Source organism: Vidua chalybeata, chromosome 2 (assembly GCF_026979565.1).
Source record: "Vidua chalybeata isolate OUT-0048 chromosome 2, bVidCha1 merged haplotype, whole genome shotgun sequence".
Lineage (NCBI taxonomy): Eukaryota > Metazoa > Chordata > Aves > Passeriformes > Viduidae > Vidua > Vidua chalybeata.
This window is the reverse complement of record NC_071531.1, coordinates 91,130,307-91,147,170: the sequence shown is the minus strand read 5'-3', so window position 1 is coordinate 91,147,170 and position 16,864 is coordinate 91,130,307. Positions and strand designations below refer to the sequence as shown.

General features: G+C 38.6%; 1 protein-coding gene across 1 annotated transcript in view; it reads left to right on the top strand.

The window, feature by feature from the left end:
• Positions 1 to 16,864, top strand: part of ATP8A2 (ATPase phospholipid transporting 8A2) — a 275,860-nt gene that overhangs the window by 58,022 nt on the left and 200,974 nt on the right. The window contains exon 24 of the mRNA XM_053935453.1: positions 1,251 to 1,315. Coding sequence (XP_053791428.1) covers positions 1,251 to 1,315 — 65 coding nt within the window. The remainder of the gene's footprint in view (positions 1 to 1,250; positions 1,316 to 16,864) is intronic.

Here is a 16,864-nt window from a genome sequence, read left to right as displayed (position 1 = left end):
AAATCTCTGTAGCCTGAGGAAATGATTTGCATTGCAATTGATGACCCAATATGGCCTTTCTAAGGAACCAAGAATCCCACAGATGATTTCATGCCTCAGTGGTTCTCTTGCTATTGTAAGATATGGAAAGAGGCACTTCATCTTTTTACGGTGATTGTGGTGTTCAGCTTTTGAACCTGTCAGCCTTGCAGTTGTTCTTTACTGGGACATGACTCTTATACTGCAATACTTTCCAGTCTCCATTTAAGAAAAGTAAGAGACTTCCCAAGACCCCATTTTATTTGATAGCAATTTTTTAAGCTGCTGTAATTAATTTCTATTAAAAAAACAGAAATAAAAAATACTTGTATTGAGTTTCCTTTTCCCATGTAGCATAGATGAGCAATAAAAGGTGTGTGCTTCAAATAAATTAATTCTCTGCTATTTTATGAAACTGTGCCAGTCCCAAGGAAAACTTGCATGAGCTTTTAGGATAATGTGGTGGGGTCAGTCTGATGCAAGTTTGCATTTGTCTCTTGCCATTAATATGAACAGAATTAACCTGTTTATTTGTAAATTATTAAACTTTTATAAAAATGAGAGTTTTTGAGTTTTGGTGTCCTGGGAAATGTACAGAACTGCCTTTTGGGTGCTCTTGTTCTTTCATGTCCCAGTCCCACACTAAGAATAATGTAGTCCAATTACTTCGTGTCTATAGGAGTTGGTAGGGGCTCTGTGAGCGTCATTGATCTGTACTTCTTGATGAAGCTCAGAACCTTCCACACTGAGCACTCAGGAGTAAAAAATGCTCATGTAAGCTTTGTGTGGGCTAGGGAAACTGAGTAGCATCAACTGAAAACGTGTGCACTTCCAGTCATCTGGCATAAATGCAATTGTGCATTTGAATCTGTTCCTGTAATGTGCTGAAGGAAAACCTGCCTTCATATAGACTTAAAAAAAGAAATGAATGTAGGGCTATGGGCTGTATTTACTGCATTCAGTTCCCACAGTGTTTTGTTTAATTAAAACCTCTCAAGTGACGTATTTGAAAATGCAGATAGATTACAGCCCATGTTTCTAGTAAATCTGTCATGTTGGAGTGTGTCCTATACACCAAAAGTTCTGGCAGTCTGCCTGATAGGAGTAACTGCTCAAAAAAGAAATTGTCATTTGACCTATAGATGCTTATCTTAAGGTTGAACTTGAACCTTAGATAGCCTTCTAAAAAGTAAGTCTTTGTGTTTTATTGTCTTTTTTTTTCTCCCCTGCAGGGTACTCTTGCAGACTCATTTCACAGAGTATGTCTCTCATCCTGGTCAATGAAGATTCACTAGATGTAAGTAAGCAAATTCTGATGTAATTCTTGACAGAAGGAGGTGTTGCTAACAAGATGGAAAGTTTTCAGGCTTTCACATTGAATTTCTTTTGCTTACCCTTAGAGGTAGCAAGATAAACAGTTTATGCTGAAACACAGGTGTACTGTGTAAAGTGTACTCCAGAGGTCTTCAGTCACAAACTGTGCAAATCAGTCTGAAGTCTCAGAATGAGCAACTTCCTAGGTGCATGGGTTTGATTCTGCTGCAAACTGGAAAAACTGCAGCATGCCATCAGGAATGCAGTTAAGTTTTAAGGTATAGATATAGGAGTAATGTTTGAAGAAAACTTGTTTTTTGATTTTTTTCTATCTCCAGTATTGCATGGAACAGTTCTAACCACACTTGGATTTGTGAGCTTGTCTATGTACAGTAGCTTGTGAGATCTGAAATAAAAAATGTTCTGCAAATGGTTGCCATGCTTTGCATATATATACCGAAATTAAATAGAAAAACCATATATTTGTACATGGATCTTCTCAGGAGGTATCTTTCCATTTTATCTGTTTCAATGTCCATATCAGTATTGGATATCACTTCAGTATCTGATTTCTATTAGAGATATTTGTGGGACAGATGAAAGTACCTGTAACAGGCAGCATCTGACATTTGCATTTAGAATTGGCAGGTTGGGATTGGGTGGGAGATGCAAAGCCTGTATCTTGGAGTACCAGAGGAGTTACTGGATATCTGCAAATCTGGTTGAAGAGGGTAATACTACTGTGCCAAAATTCTCAGTGGCTAAAGTGTTATTTCCCAGTTGCCTTGATGTGATTCCAATAACTTTGCGTGTAGAAAACTTTGGTTACAGAATCCAGCTGTAAACAGTATTGGAGATTTGTCAGTAAGCATAAAAACCAGTGGCAGCTTTCAGAACATGAACTTGCACCCCCAGCGTGTTTGCCTGTGGCACCAAGCTGTGTGGTGCAGTCAGCACACTGGAGGGAGGGAATGCCATCCAGAGGGATCTGGACAGGCTTGAGAGGTGGGCCTGTGTGAACTTCATCAAGTTCAACAAGGCCAAATGCTAAACTTGGGTTGGGGCACTCTCAAGCACAAGTCCAGGCTGGGAGGAGAATGGATTGAGAGCAGCCTTGAGGAAAAAGACTTGGGGCTGTTTGGACAAAAAGCTCTGTATGACCCAGCAATGTGCACTCACAGCCGAGAAAGCCAAAGGCATCCTGGGTTGCATCCAAAGAATCACAGCTGTCCGGTTGAGGGAGAGGATTCTCCCCCTCTACTCTGCTCTCGTGAGACCTGACCTGGAGTGCTGTGTTCAGCTCTGGGGCTCCCAATGCAAGAAACACATGGACCTCCTGGAATGAGTCCAGAGGAGCACCACTAAGTTGACCAGATGTCTGAAGCACCTCTGCTAAGAAGACAGGCTGAGAGATTTGGTGCTGTTCAGCCTGGAGAAGAGAAGGATTTGGAGAGACTTTATAGCACCTTGCAGAGTATCCAAAGGAGACCTACAAGGGAGCTGGAGAGGAACTGTTTACAAGGGCATGTAGTGATAGGACAAAGGAGAATGGCCTTAAGGTGCAAGAGGGCAGGTTTAGATTAGATGTTAGCCAGGAATTCTTTACTGTGAGGGTGATGAGACACTGGAAAAAGTTGCCCAGGGAGACTGTGGACTCCCTCTCCCTGGAGGTGTTCAAGACCAGGCTGGATGGGGCTTTGAGCAACCTGGTCAAGTGGAAGGTGTCCCTGCTCATGGTAGGGATTTGGAGTTAGATTATCTTTAAGGTCTGTTTCAACTCTAACTTTTCTATGGTTCTATGGAAAAAAAAAAAAAAAAAAAAAAGGAAATGGAGAGCCATGGCATATCAGATGAGAAAAGAAACCTCTTATTGATATATATATAGTTGCTGGCCTTTCAAGTGAAGAAAATGTCGTATGATACATCATGAATATTGAAGGTGACTGATACTTTAGTTCAGATAGCCTATATTTTTCTAAAGCCTAAGTATAAACTTGTGGAGCTTCTGAACTGGTGCATCAAAAATGCTTTGTATTACTCTTGCTTTCCATCTCAAGTAAGTCTATGGGTTTTCTCCAAAGTACTCTTACTGCCATTTTTAATGTAGAATTGGATTTTATATATGTTTAAATGCAAAACTTATGTTTTGTTAATAATTGCCTCTAGTTCTTTCATTCTAAGGTATCTTTAAGTACTTTTATTGCCAATTTTTCAGTATGGGATCTCCATAGTAATATTTATTTTGTGTTGCACCTCTAACAGAAATTTTGGCTTCTGTTCAACTGAGCCTAAAATCGAAGGTTCTCACATTGAAATTCTGTAGCATTATATTTAATATATTCCACCTTTGAAATCTATTAATTCTAAAAATGAGTTTTTACAAGATCCAAGTTGAGCTTAGAGCTTTTAAATATTGATACACTTCCCCCTTTGTGCAGTCCCTGTGTGACTTTTCCCTCCCACTTCTGCTCCTTGGTATGCAGCAGTAGGTGAGATATGATCGAACAACTGTCTTTGCTTGGTTTTGAGATAAATTTTTTTCTAAATCATACACTTCAGGGGAAAAAAATCAATCACTTCTGTTCTCTTCAGGGAACTCCTGGGAATAGAAAAGACTAGCTTGATTCAGCTGAATTCTCGAAATTTAGCATAATAATCTGCAAATGTCTATCCCTTGTAGACTGTACCACATGCATACATATACTCACTTGTTTTTTCTTTTCCTAATAAAGCTTTTTGAAATGAGAATATTTTGAGCATGAGATTTACTTTGAGTGTAATTCTTGGACTCGGTTTCTGTTTAATTAAATTGGAACACCATAAAGTCTTATTGTGCAGCTCTTAACCTGGAAAAATTTCTTTCATTGGTGTCTTGTAGAATTTTGAGTTGTGGGAGCAGTGAGCAGGGTACCTGAAGAAAGGAAATTGTATGACCAGAGAGCTCCTGGCTGGAAAATCTCTAATGAGAGAGGCGGTATTACAGCCAAGGAAAGTTGTGTGTGTTCCTCCCCATAAATGCTGTAAAAAGAAGAGCTGATATCTCTATCAGTTGCTTATCACATGGGATTGTATTTAACAGTAGTGGAGGGACAACACTGGAGGGACCCAGTTCTGAAGCTGTGGGTAGTACTTTGCTGTAAAGCAGTCTTGTTGATGTAAAAGAAACTACACTGTGAGTGTGTTCTACAGAACTCGCGCGCTAGGAGTGACAGTCCTGGGTTATACACAGATGTGTGAATAACAGCAAATGGATACTCCTGTGTAAGAACCCTCAATGCTGGTGTCTCTTGATAAGGTATGCCTAAAAGTGTAAGCAGAAGCTGCCTTTCCTTGCTTTTCCATTTGTTCAGGTATACCTTTGTATGCTTCACTGCTGGGATGTACCTGTTTGTGCCACCATGGTGTCTTGTAGCATTCTTAAAAAACAAGCATAGTTTCACAGTGTAATTTGTCATCCATAGTCAGTGTCTAGACTTCCCAAATAGTCTTGGTACCTGCAAGGAAGCTTGATATACAGTTATGTTTTATATTCCAGCAGTGAAGAGTGAGGACCTAGAAAACTTGGTTATTTTGTTGTTAGTTTATTTTAGCTATTCTGTAGGGTAACATTGCTGTGAGGGTTCTGTAAGGAAGATCTGTTAACCATGAGAATATTAGATTTATCCAATTACTTTCCTGATCTTCATTCTTAATTGGCACATTTCCTTCCCACACATCTTAGAGTTAAAAAAAAATAAGGAAATCTTTGACAGGCATCATTATCCATTGTATTTAAATACTGATACATCTGTAGATCTGATATTATCTGGGAATCATGGATCTCCTAATAAGTAAAGCTCTGACCTGGTCATTGGACTTAGCCATATGCTAGAAATAGCAGGGTTTTTTTGGGTTATTGTCTAAAACTTTTTCTAATAACCATAGAGAACTCAGACTGTGTAGGGGAGAGCAAGATGAGCAGAAGGCTATTAAAAAGAAATAGTTTTTATCAGCACATTTGTCTTTGAGCAAAGAGTATGGTTCCAGTAGTGTCCTCTCTATTGGACTTGTCAGAAAGATTTGCATGCATTACGACTTACACAGAAAGGGTTACCTTCACCTACAGAATTTCTTCAGCATATGCACCCTGTAAGTTTTTTATGTAAATCTATATTTCAAACTCTCAAGCACAATTACAGGAGACCCTGCCTGTGAAGCTCTGAGAAACTTGGAAGGTGTTGCTTTTGAGATCCTGAGTCTCTTGCAGAAGAAGGGATGTCTGTGCCTTGTCAGTGGTGTCATACTGATTATTCCCAAAGAACGGGCCTAAAGATATTGTCAGCTTTTCAGACTAAAACAAAAGTTACCTGAAACTCCAAATGCTCCAAAGCATTGGTATTGTGTGTGCTTCAGCTGTACTAAAAGACAATAAGTTACGCAGGTACTGCTGGGAAGACAAGAGCAAGCCTGGTACTGCTTATGTAGGTGCTTTGAAGGTTACATCTTGTGTGTTGCGCTAGAGAGGGGCTTTTATCTCCCCTGCTGTCATCTGCCCGTGTGCATTCAGACTAAGTTAATATTCTGGAAAACTGGTTGATGTGAGCAAGCTCAGTTTGAGCCAAGGATTGTCTCCCCTTCAGAGGGGCATCTGCAACAGTCCTCTAGTGTCTTGTGGCTACTAAGTTACTCCAGTCATCACTCAGCCTGGAATTGTAATCAGCTCTTCTGTCTACCACTGGGAATTTTCAGAGGAAGCTAATTAGGAAAACTAGAGACAGAATACATTTTCTATTGTACAAAGCTTTTACTATTGCTCAAATTGCTGTTTTTCTTAGTCTAGAAATACACATCGAGCTAATATAAGTACATAAGGAACAGAGTCTAGTAATCAGATAAGTCTTCAAAAATGTTAGGTTAGAAGGGTTTTAGAGGTTTTTTGTTTGTTTTTGAGGAACAAATAGGATATTTCATAACCCCAGGTGTTTGCTAATCTGCATAGAAAGTTAATTGTATGGATGTGGAAAATATACAGCTCTTTGTGTGAAAAGCTGTTTTGATTTGAGTGTACTATGTAGAATTATAAATGAAAGAATATTGGTGTTACCTAGACCTGTAGGTTTAAGTACACACAGGACTGTGTAGCTTAAGTGTTAGATTACCACTTTTTCAGGAAGTAATACTAATAGGTTTGAGCTGTGAGTGGTGAATGAGTTGGCCTGGTATTTTTGTTTCATCCTGCTTTTCACTTTTCAGAATTCATTAATGACTGTTCTCCCTTATCTGTGGCTCTGTTTTTTCTGTTAGTGTTTTCTGGCACTGTGATAGTTAGTTTGGATGAAGTGGGGGTACTTGGACCTGAAGGAATGCAAGGACCCTTAGGAGTGCTAAGAAAAGGTTACTAAATACCTCTTCTTTCTGTAAGTGGAAACTGGGGTGGGAAGGCTGGGGAACACTTTTAAAAAACCCAAACACACTGTTTTCAAAGTTACTTTTCCTTTCATATTTTAAGTTGTAATAGCGGTCATTTCTGACAAGAGCCGATTTTAGGCAGCTGGTATTTAGCAGATGTGGGCTAATGCCTTGTCCGTGCTATAGGACAGAATAGATCATATTACATACAAATAGAAAGGAAAAATTCAGTGTTCCCTGAATTCCAGCTAAAATTTGCTGTCTCGTTTGTAAGAGTTCTCATATGTTAGAGGAAAATGACTGAAAACAAACACTATTTCTCTTAAAATTGCTGATGATCTTCACATGTGCGAAGGCTTATATCAATAGATGATCACAGAATGTTATCCAGATCTACTTTTTGTTGTGTGTGTAACAATAGAAGCATGGCTTCAGATGGATGATGAGGGAAGTATCTGTTGGCTTTGAAGATGGGATTCTCTGCAGCATACTGATGTGCTTATTTCTGTTAAGCACAAGAGACCATGAAAATATAAGGATGTGTAATCAAGTGTTAAACAATTTTTTTTTAATGAGACGCTACCCATGAAATGCAGGTTTTGCTGATATTAAAGCATGATGGTGTGTTTTTAGGGGAAAAAGACGAAGCTGGTGTCTGATGTATAGATCAGTTATGGATACTAATCCTCTTGATTGACATGGTTAATACTGCACATCTGTAGAAAGAATTCAGATTTTTCTTTTGTATTGAAGGGCAAGAACTAAATAGTCCTTTCTTCTTCAAGATACTTTTGTATCTGATCTTTTGCTTTCATTGGAGGAGTTCCTTGTTGATGCAAGTTTGTCTGGGGGTTTTAAGAGTAAGCAGTCTTCCTTTCTTGGTGTGGAGCCAGCCTAAAGCAATAGGATTTATTCATCTGCAGTGTTAACTTAATGAGGATAGTAGAGAACTAACTTCTTCAGAGTGACAGGGTATATTGTGATCCTGTATTTGGAAAACAGAGAGATACAGGTATCTGTGGCCTTACTTTTGTGGTTCCCATAATACTGACTTACTACTACTTTGTTAAACAATTTTTTAAAGATTCTTTCCTTTTTCATAATAATTAGAGAATCATTCTTGCAACTGGAGCTTGATTGCTCCAAGCCTTCTCATCAGTCACATAAAAGAATACATTTCCCTTAACTTCACAGGGGAGTTAAGGGAAAAAAAAGATGTTTTACATCTGGTTGAAGCTAGAAAATGTCCCACAGAATTTCTCTGGGTTGATTGGTCTGTCAGAAACTAGAATTAAGCAGTTCTGCAGCTGTATGAATTTAATAGCTGACTAAGTATGTGTTCCCTCTGCTTTTTAACCTTCTGCATAGAGTAGAACCAATCTACAAGAGGACTCCACAAGAGGACTCTTGTGGAAATCTCTAGGCTTTTAATGTAACTTTTTTTACGATGTTGTAAGCTTTTTTTTAATGGGAGAATGTGTCAAGGTGCATTTTCTCACTATCTCTGGTTGTTTAACTGACATAGCGATGTTAGAGGATTAGTGTTGCTCTTTCATATTTACTAAGTGTTTCTAGTTAGCTTACCTTCTACGCATCTTAAGTGGTGTTTGCAATCTCTCCTCTCCATATGTTCAAGACAAAACTGATTTGGATATCTTGAATTATCAGCTAATTCCCAAATCCTGAGTTATCATAACCAATGTTCTAATGGGGCCTAAAAATCACAGTGCTGAAGTGCTAGAGTAGAATGGTTTCTTGGAGAGCTTTGGGAATGAGTGTCAGTCAGAGCTGAGGTGATTTGGTGTCCTCCTGAAGCTTCCATCCTGCTGAGTTTTGGTGATATCTAGGTATGCTTGTTGTGTGCTTCAGATTTTCACAGTGAATCTTTCCTCTGGTTTGAACGATTGAGGAATTTGGTGTCTGTTACTAATTCAAGTTCTTGTAGCTAGAGTATAGAATTCAATGAAACAAGAAGATTCAGCTATTTGTAGAAAGACAAGGTATCAAATTCTGTGTTATAACTTAGAACCATTTACTGGGCTAATGGTGACCAAAGTTGTCTGGCTTCAAGAATTCTGTGTCCTTGGGGTGCAGGGGGTGAAGGTCACTAGAGCGTGTGCTTTTAGATATGCAGTTTAGTAGAACTCTGGGAAAATGTATCTGAATAAAGCCAAATAATGGTTAAGGGGCTTTGTAAGATTTAGGCTGGTACAGTAATATTTGTCTGGATTATAGAATTAATATTACACAATTTACCTGTAAATAACATGAGGAAAATGGGGATGGGTTCACAGCTTAACTGGCTGATTTTTTTGAAAACTTGTGCTTTCTTTTAAAGTTAATTAAAACTTAATTTGTCTGTCTATAGTAGTTTCAATACTATCAGGTTCTCAAGGGATTTCTAGTTCTGTCCAGGGCTTGACAGACAAAATCTGCAGTTCAATAGACAGAGTTAATAGGTTTAGTAAATATTAATAAAAGAAATCTATTGTATAACTAAATCTTTAGGGAAATTACTGTGGTGGTTTAATTAAAAAAAAAGAAACATAATCTTGATGATTTTGTGGTGTTTTCTTACTACAATTATTTTTAGTAATTGAAGTGGGTATCATATTTATTAGATAAACTTTAATAAAAACTTCAGATGTATTGAGTAAACTGATAGGAAACTAAGTGTGTTTTTAAAACTCAAGGAAAAAGAGGTCTTTGAAAAGTTACTGTTCACTTCAGGGAATGGTGTTTGTTCGACTAGAAAAGAGAAGCTTGCCTAGGGCTTTCTTTATATTTTTATCTTAAACAAAAAAGTAAAAACGCCGGAAGCTGTCATGATGAAAGCAAATCAGGTGTTGTGTCCACCTTCTCAGTTGAGTGGATACCAGGATCTTTTCTGGGCAACAATTAATGCCACAAAAGTAAGATTTGTTTCTAGTTCTTTCTAGAACAAGAAGCAGTGAGATGCGAGCAGTGCAGCAGCAGAGGTACTCTTGCTTCCTGAGCTGCCTGTAGATGTCCAGGAAATGTCTGCACTAACTGTATATGAAAATAGAAGATTTCAGTTATAAGGACTAGGATCAGCCAAATTAAAACTTTGTCAATTTTTATGTAGAGATGAATTGTAAATGATACTTATCTGAAATGGTGTTGTACAGCCCTAGTTTATAATACATTATAGAGAATTTCAAGTCAAACAAAACCAACCCGTCCTATGTACAGGCTGCCCTATGGCCTCTAAATGCATTTTCCATGCAATCATTTGTGGCAATTGCCAACAAATACACGTCAATATTGATGTTTCGTTGCTTTTAAATCTGCAAGGAATAAGCAAGCCTCCCAGTAGGGGAAGGGATAAAATGGGTTACTTGTGGGAGTCTGGCAAAGTATAGAGTAGCTGGAGGAAGATTTACTTTCCTCTGTGGTTCACATTGATATTAGCAATTTTATTGAAACCTTTAATGCAAGTAGAATATTTTGGAGAAGTCGAGTAAGGACAGTAGAGAAATCCAGTGTGATGGTTTTGGAGGGAGAGAAGGCAGCAGGTTGTTTAGTTTGTTGCATGTGATTTTTTTTGTATGAGGGAAGTATGTGAAGCTTCTTAAGAAATGGAAATTATTTAGCTACTTGAGATTACAAATAAAGTAGATCTTGCGACAGATCATTTGATTCATGCTTGTCCAGCATCCAGGAACCACATGAACCTTCAGTAAGGAAATCTGCAAATCAGAGAGCAAATTCTTGCAGAAGGTGTCAGAAAATATGTTTGCCAAGAAGGAATTGTTGCTATTTGTCAATATACTGGGGGCTAAGGTGCTGTGCTGAGGGCAATAAAACATTGTTTCTGTAGATGTTGTACAGGAGTGTAGTAGAGTTACCTCCCATGAGCATAAATCTTCAATATTACTCTTGTGGTAGTCATCTGGAGGAAATTCTCAAACTAAATATTAATGAAAACAGTGGTAGTCATGTAGGACCGAGCATCTAGCACATCTTTTAATTTTGTAAGAGACAGAACACTCCTACTTAGACTACCTTTATCTCTGCACTTGGAATTAGTTACCCTGCCTATCCACTGACCTAACTGCTGTGCATTGTCTAAATCAGTGAACATAAAGTCCTGGAGTGCCTCTAGTTTCCATCACAGAAGCCTGTGCTAAATTGCCTGGTTTCTTACTTGGGTTTTGACACGTTAATTTTCACACTGTCATTATTGCTGGAAGAAAAATGTTTGGTGTGGGGTTTTGTCAGGTTTTTTGATTGGTAGTTTGTGGGTATGGTTTTTTTTTTTGTGGTTTTTGTTATTGTTTTTGTTTTTTTTTTTTCCTAATAAGAACACATTCTGCTGTAAAAATGGCCAGTGTGGTTTTAAAACCATGTCTGCTGCCTCGTAATGCAATTTCAGTAATCTTGAGTTTGGGTTCACATGTGCAGTTGGCTGGTTACAATATTCTTTTCCAGTAAGCATTTTTGGAACATATCATGCTTTATGAGCAAAGGTTAACTAGGGCCTGAAGGAAGCTCGAAGCAGCAAAGTACAGATGTGTTTGTAGCAAAGAAGACCACTAGCCAAGCCCAGGATAATTACTGCCACATATTATTCAAAGATACACCCTTTATTGTTCAGCTCTGCTAGTGTCTTCCAAAAGATGGAGTTCTGCCCTAACTGATTTCAATGTCCAAAATCATTGTGGCTAAATCCCTATTTCCCATGTGGTATTTCAGTTCACATAGTCAGAAAGGCAGCCTGTGTGATATAAGAATGAATATTTTGGTCTGGGAGTTGTGAATATTGTTACCTTAACTTTGTGTTTCTCTGCAATGGCATTGGAGCTCTGAAAATCTTTATGGTGCTGTCTTTTGAAATAGTGTATTTGCATAGAATTTTTAATAGGTGAAGATGATCATCTTGTCAGCTAATGGAATAAGCTTTGGGAGGAATGCAGTGTCTGGATACTTGAGAGGCTAGGATAAATGGGGCTCAGCATCTCTCAGATGCAGGGGTCTTGTATACAGTCCAAAAAACTGCTTATTTTTGGTATTTCTAATTCCTGTTAGAATTCATTGCCCCAAGTAAAGCATTTGTTGCCTTGGTTGAGAGAAGGCTATTACGGATTTTGCTTTATATCTAAAGTATTAAATTGTTGTAACCAGTTGTTACATGACCTTAAGATTTTATAACATTAATACTGTTTCAATGAGTAATTATTTGTTTGGTAACTCTCCCACAGATTATATACAGTATTGGAATTTCAAGATTATTAAAATAGTTGTATGAAGTTATTTGAAAGCTGTCCTTAGTGTCTGGCATCAGGACAGCTCTTAGAGAATGTCCTTGGATGTAACTCATCAGTCACTGAACCAAGCGAGTACATCTCACCTCCATTCCTCTCAAAAACACTACCTGTTGTCTCCTGTGTAGCTTTGAAAGTATGAAGACACTAAACTGTCCACTGAACACACATAATCTTTCAGATTTGTAGTGTGTCTGGAATTTCAGTTCTGGCTGAACTATGGCTGGTGAAGAAACTGCCTTAAACTTGTGATGTGATGGCAAGGGCAAATGGCCTTTTAATGTCACCTCATGTAGTATTAAATAGGGACTGTGTTTAGCAAAGGCCATTTTTCTATTCCTGTACAACTTGGAAGTGCTTGAAATGCTCCAGACTTTTTTTTTCCCAAATAATCTTAACTAAGAAAATGACTAGGGAACAGTTGAGTGAAGGCTTTTGCTTCCTTTGATCTTCAAGGAGGCCAGTGGCAAAGCTGCCCTTGTTCCTGCTTGTTTCCTTTTCCACCACTACCTAAGAGTGATGTAAGGCCAGAGCATGACCAAGCAGTGCCTCTCTGAAGCTGCTGTAAGCAGATGTGTGCTTGTTCATGTGCATCACCCTTCCCTAAGGCTATAGCCTTGCTGAGAAGGTAATGTTATTTAAGGGAGACAAGTAGCCTAAAATAATCTCGGGCTGTTGCCTGATATTTAGAAATATATTGATGCCATGTACCATCATCTCTTATAAACCCTTAGCTTTTCATGTTTTATCACGTTTTCATGTTTCCATGTTATCCTGTTATAGTCACATTCTAAAAACCCTCTAGATAGGCTTCAGGCTCTTTAGGACCCTCCAGCCATTCCATTTCATCATTGAACCTAGTCTCATCTGAGTAATTGAAGCTGTGGTAGGGGATCAAACATTTTTAATAAGATAGGCACAAAAATTAATTTGGCTTTAGAATTGAAGTAAAATTCAGTATAAAAAGTGACAATTGTATGGCAACTTCTGAACTGCCTGTGGGGAGCTGGTCCATAGATCCCACTAGCTGGTTCACTGCCCACTTCTCCAGACACTTGAGAAGGTGAGGGGAAGCTGTGTCCTGCTGCTGGCTCTTCATGTGCCATGTGGCAAAGGATGGGCTGGAGGAGCTGCCTGCCCTGTGCCTTGTTTCAAGGGTGGAACCGAGGGCAGGAGGAGGGGTTTGGGTCTGTGCCACATCTAGTTTGTCATTGCTCACATATCTGCTGCCAGTTAAGTTAAAATTAATTGTTCAAAGAAAGCTTGTTTATATTTGCTTTTTCAGACCTTTCTCTTTTTAATACAACTGTAGAATGGTGTGAGTTGGAAGGGACCTTAAAGATCTAGTTTCAACCCCTTCTGCTGTGGGCAGGGGTTCCATTCCCTAGATCAGGTTGCTCAGGGCCCCATCCAACCTGGCCTTTATTGAACATATCTGGGGATGGGGTTTCCACAAGCTCTCCGGGCAGCATTTTTTGTCCTTTTGTCACTGTAATCTGCTGTGCTCAAATTGCAAGACAAAAGGATTGCATTTATTTTGGTGTTTTAAAGGTAAGTAGCATTGAGCATGAATTGATCTTGGTAGAGTTCTATTAGCAAGTATAATTTTCAGACCTTCTCTGACAAAATTGTTCAAGCTGGACAATCTTGAAATATTTACCTGATGTTACTGTTGTGAAGTACTAATTTTGTAATAAAAGTGCAGCACAAGAATTTACATAATGACAAATCTTACTTGAGCAAAACCAGTAAGTAGGTTCAACAGGCTGGCACGCATAAAACCATTTGGATAATTTTGTCATGCTTTTCTCATTTCATGATCTATTGCTCTGTAGGTAGTTTGGTTATGGGTCTTGTATCAGCTGAACAAATATATAGCTATCTGGATTTCTGGTATTCTGATACTATAACACTAAATTCTTTAGTTTTCATAATTTATGTGTGGTGCCAGTACTTGTGCTTTGGATAGCTCTCCTGTTACTTTTCTTCAGTTGGTAAATGAGAGTTATTTGATCCTACAGATCTAGAAGTGTTCAGATAGTGAAGATCTCTGTGATCTAGCTTGAATGTTTCCTAGCATCTTGCTTGTCTAACCCAATAGTGTTTCTCCCTTTCCCTGATATGTACCTATATTTTAGCACTGTAATTTATGAGTTTAAAAACCTGTAGTCTAAGGTTAGCAGTTTTAGTCCTGTTATTGTCCTCTGCTTGGATGCAGAGTTTAGAGCTCTTACTTTTAGTTTTGGGACATGAGGGAAAATCCAGTTTCCCTATATCCTTGCTGTTCCAGCTTTTTGATCTCTGCTTCTTCCTCTGTGTGTCCCAGGTGTGGGAGTGTCCATGCCCTTGTCCTTGAGGACACATGTAGTGTTTTCCTTGTACAGTGTGTTCCATATCCTTTATCTGCCCCTGTGGGGCAATTTAGGTGCTGTTTTGTCTTAAACAGAAGCATGGTCAGATTTGAGCCTCCCTTTCCAGTAGCTTGCCAAAGGGGCAGGAGAATGCTGCCTTGCTTTCTGCTTGCTAGGCTCTGCTTCATTACAAGTCCTGACAGGGCACAGATGGGACCGAGGCCAGGAATGAAGTGTCCAGGATGGACTGTTGCACCCTGCCTACCATTGAGCAGCTGCCAAAGGGCAGGAAGCCTGACCCAACTCTTTAAGGAGTCAAAGTGATCCCAGTTAGATGGAAACAATTGATGGTTATTTGTTCTTCGTTTTTGAGAGGCTGTTGGGGAATAGGTAAGGTCATGGGAGTACAGCTTGCATCAGATCCTTCTGGAAACCTTTTTGTATGTTGTTTTATTGCCTAGTCAGCCTTGGGTAAAAGGGAAAAAAACATATTCCAAGGAGTATGAGTAACTTCTCATGTTTGTCATGCTGTCAGGGTAGAAGTAAAATCTCAAAGGGTATTTCAGGAACTGCGAGTTTTCTCATATTTCTGCTCAATACGTGTATTGTTTCTAAATCAAAACCAGGGCTTTAAGCAAACAACTTGGGTTAAAAGCAATCTCCTTCTTAAAAGTCACTTTTATTACACAGCTTGCTTGTCCTGATCAGTGGCTCTGGAACTTTCTCGGCTTCACTTGGAGAAATAGATTTGATAGTACACAAGCACCTGAAAGGAAGACTAGTATGACAGGTTGGGTTGTTGTATGTTGGGACTGTCTCGAGTAGCTTAGAGTTTGCTGTTTGGCTTAATTCTCAAAGCAGTTTCCTTTTACTTAAGTGTGGGAATAACTTTGGCTATGAGCTCTGACAGCAGTATGGCCTCTGTTACTTACGCTGCCATTCAACTGAACTATTAACTGCACAGACGCTAACAGCAGTTGGGGTCTTTTTTTAAATGGGGATTTTGAAGAGGAAATTAAGAGTGGAAGACTACAAATAATTGAAGCTATAGCTTTCTCTAGCCCTATTTAAATTAGAGAGGGAAATTCTGTCCTTCCAGCTTTATTTTGATGTCTTACAAATTGATTTTACCTTACATGAAAGGGTAAAACCAAAACTGTCTTTTCCAGACTATACATGTAATGTGACTTGAAAATATAAAATATTTTTGTCATAGTCAACAGTAGTTTTGACACATGCATATGTCTGTGCTGGAAAGGTAACTGCATCATGAGAAAATCATCTTGAGTCAATCCTGTTTTGTACAAATCAATCTACTCAATATTATGCGTTCCTTATGTATAGCATTCTTCTGGAGGAGAGATGAGCTCTGTCATCTCATCTGTATTTCGTTGTGACTAGTGTTTAGTCTTTTATACATTAATAAACATGGATTCCTTACTTACTAGCAATGATAAAACTCCTTTAATGTAGTCCTGTCTGCATTGGTGGCTGTGCCTTGTCTCAGGAAAGTTCTAATCTTATTGAGTCAGGATGCCTGTATTTTATATTGACCAAGGTGGTAAAATAGTGATAATTTATAGTTTACACTTTGTGTATATAAAAAAACCCCATACACAGATAGAGGTATACATATATGAAAAAACCAGTATCTGTAGCAGAGATGTGAATCTTTAAAGCATTCTACCTGAAGGCTTAGGGGTGGCCTAATTGCCTTCCTGTACCTGAAGGGAGAAGTCTGCAAGAAAGTTGGAGAGGGACTTTCTACAGGAACATATAGTGACAGGACAAGGGGGAATGGCTTCAAACTGTAAGATAGTAGGTTTAGATTACACGTTAAGAAAAAATTCCTTACTGTGAGGGTGGTGAGACACTGAAACAGGTTTTGTAAATTTTATAAAGCTAAAATATCATAATATAAAGACTGAATCATTATAGCTTAGTACCAAAACTAACAGACTACTTCCTCTTGGCAGACTGCAGTTGATTTTAGTAATCACACAAATGTTTTTGTGTCAAGAACATTTCTTCTTTGCACTTTCTGTGGTATGAGACATAAACTATCTTAATGTGCACCGTAAAATGTTCTGTGGTCAAATATCTAATATATATTGAAAGCAATAGACAGAGTCACCTACATAGAGCAGTTCTGGAGTAAATGAAAATTGTGTAATGAGCCTAATGCTGTTCTTAGTGTGAAGAGTACAGGGTTGTGGCTATAATATTTGAAATCCTTGGTTGTCCCAGGATACACATGCTTCTTGCTAAAGTTAGAAATATTGAAAAATGTCAAACTGAACAAATGTGGTATTGTCTTCCATAGCATTTGAAGAACATTTGATGAATTGCCCTTTTGACTGCAGTTGTTTCTTATGCTGCCAGCTTTGCCCTCTTGGAACTCAAAGAAGGATTGCAAAAGACTCATGGCTTTCAAGATGGTGCCTTTGGCAACAGTGTCACACTGGGTAACTACTTAGGATGTCAGTTCTTTTGTCTGAGAATGCTGAG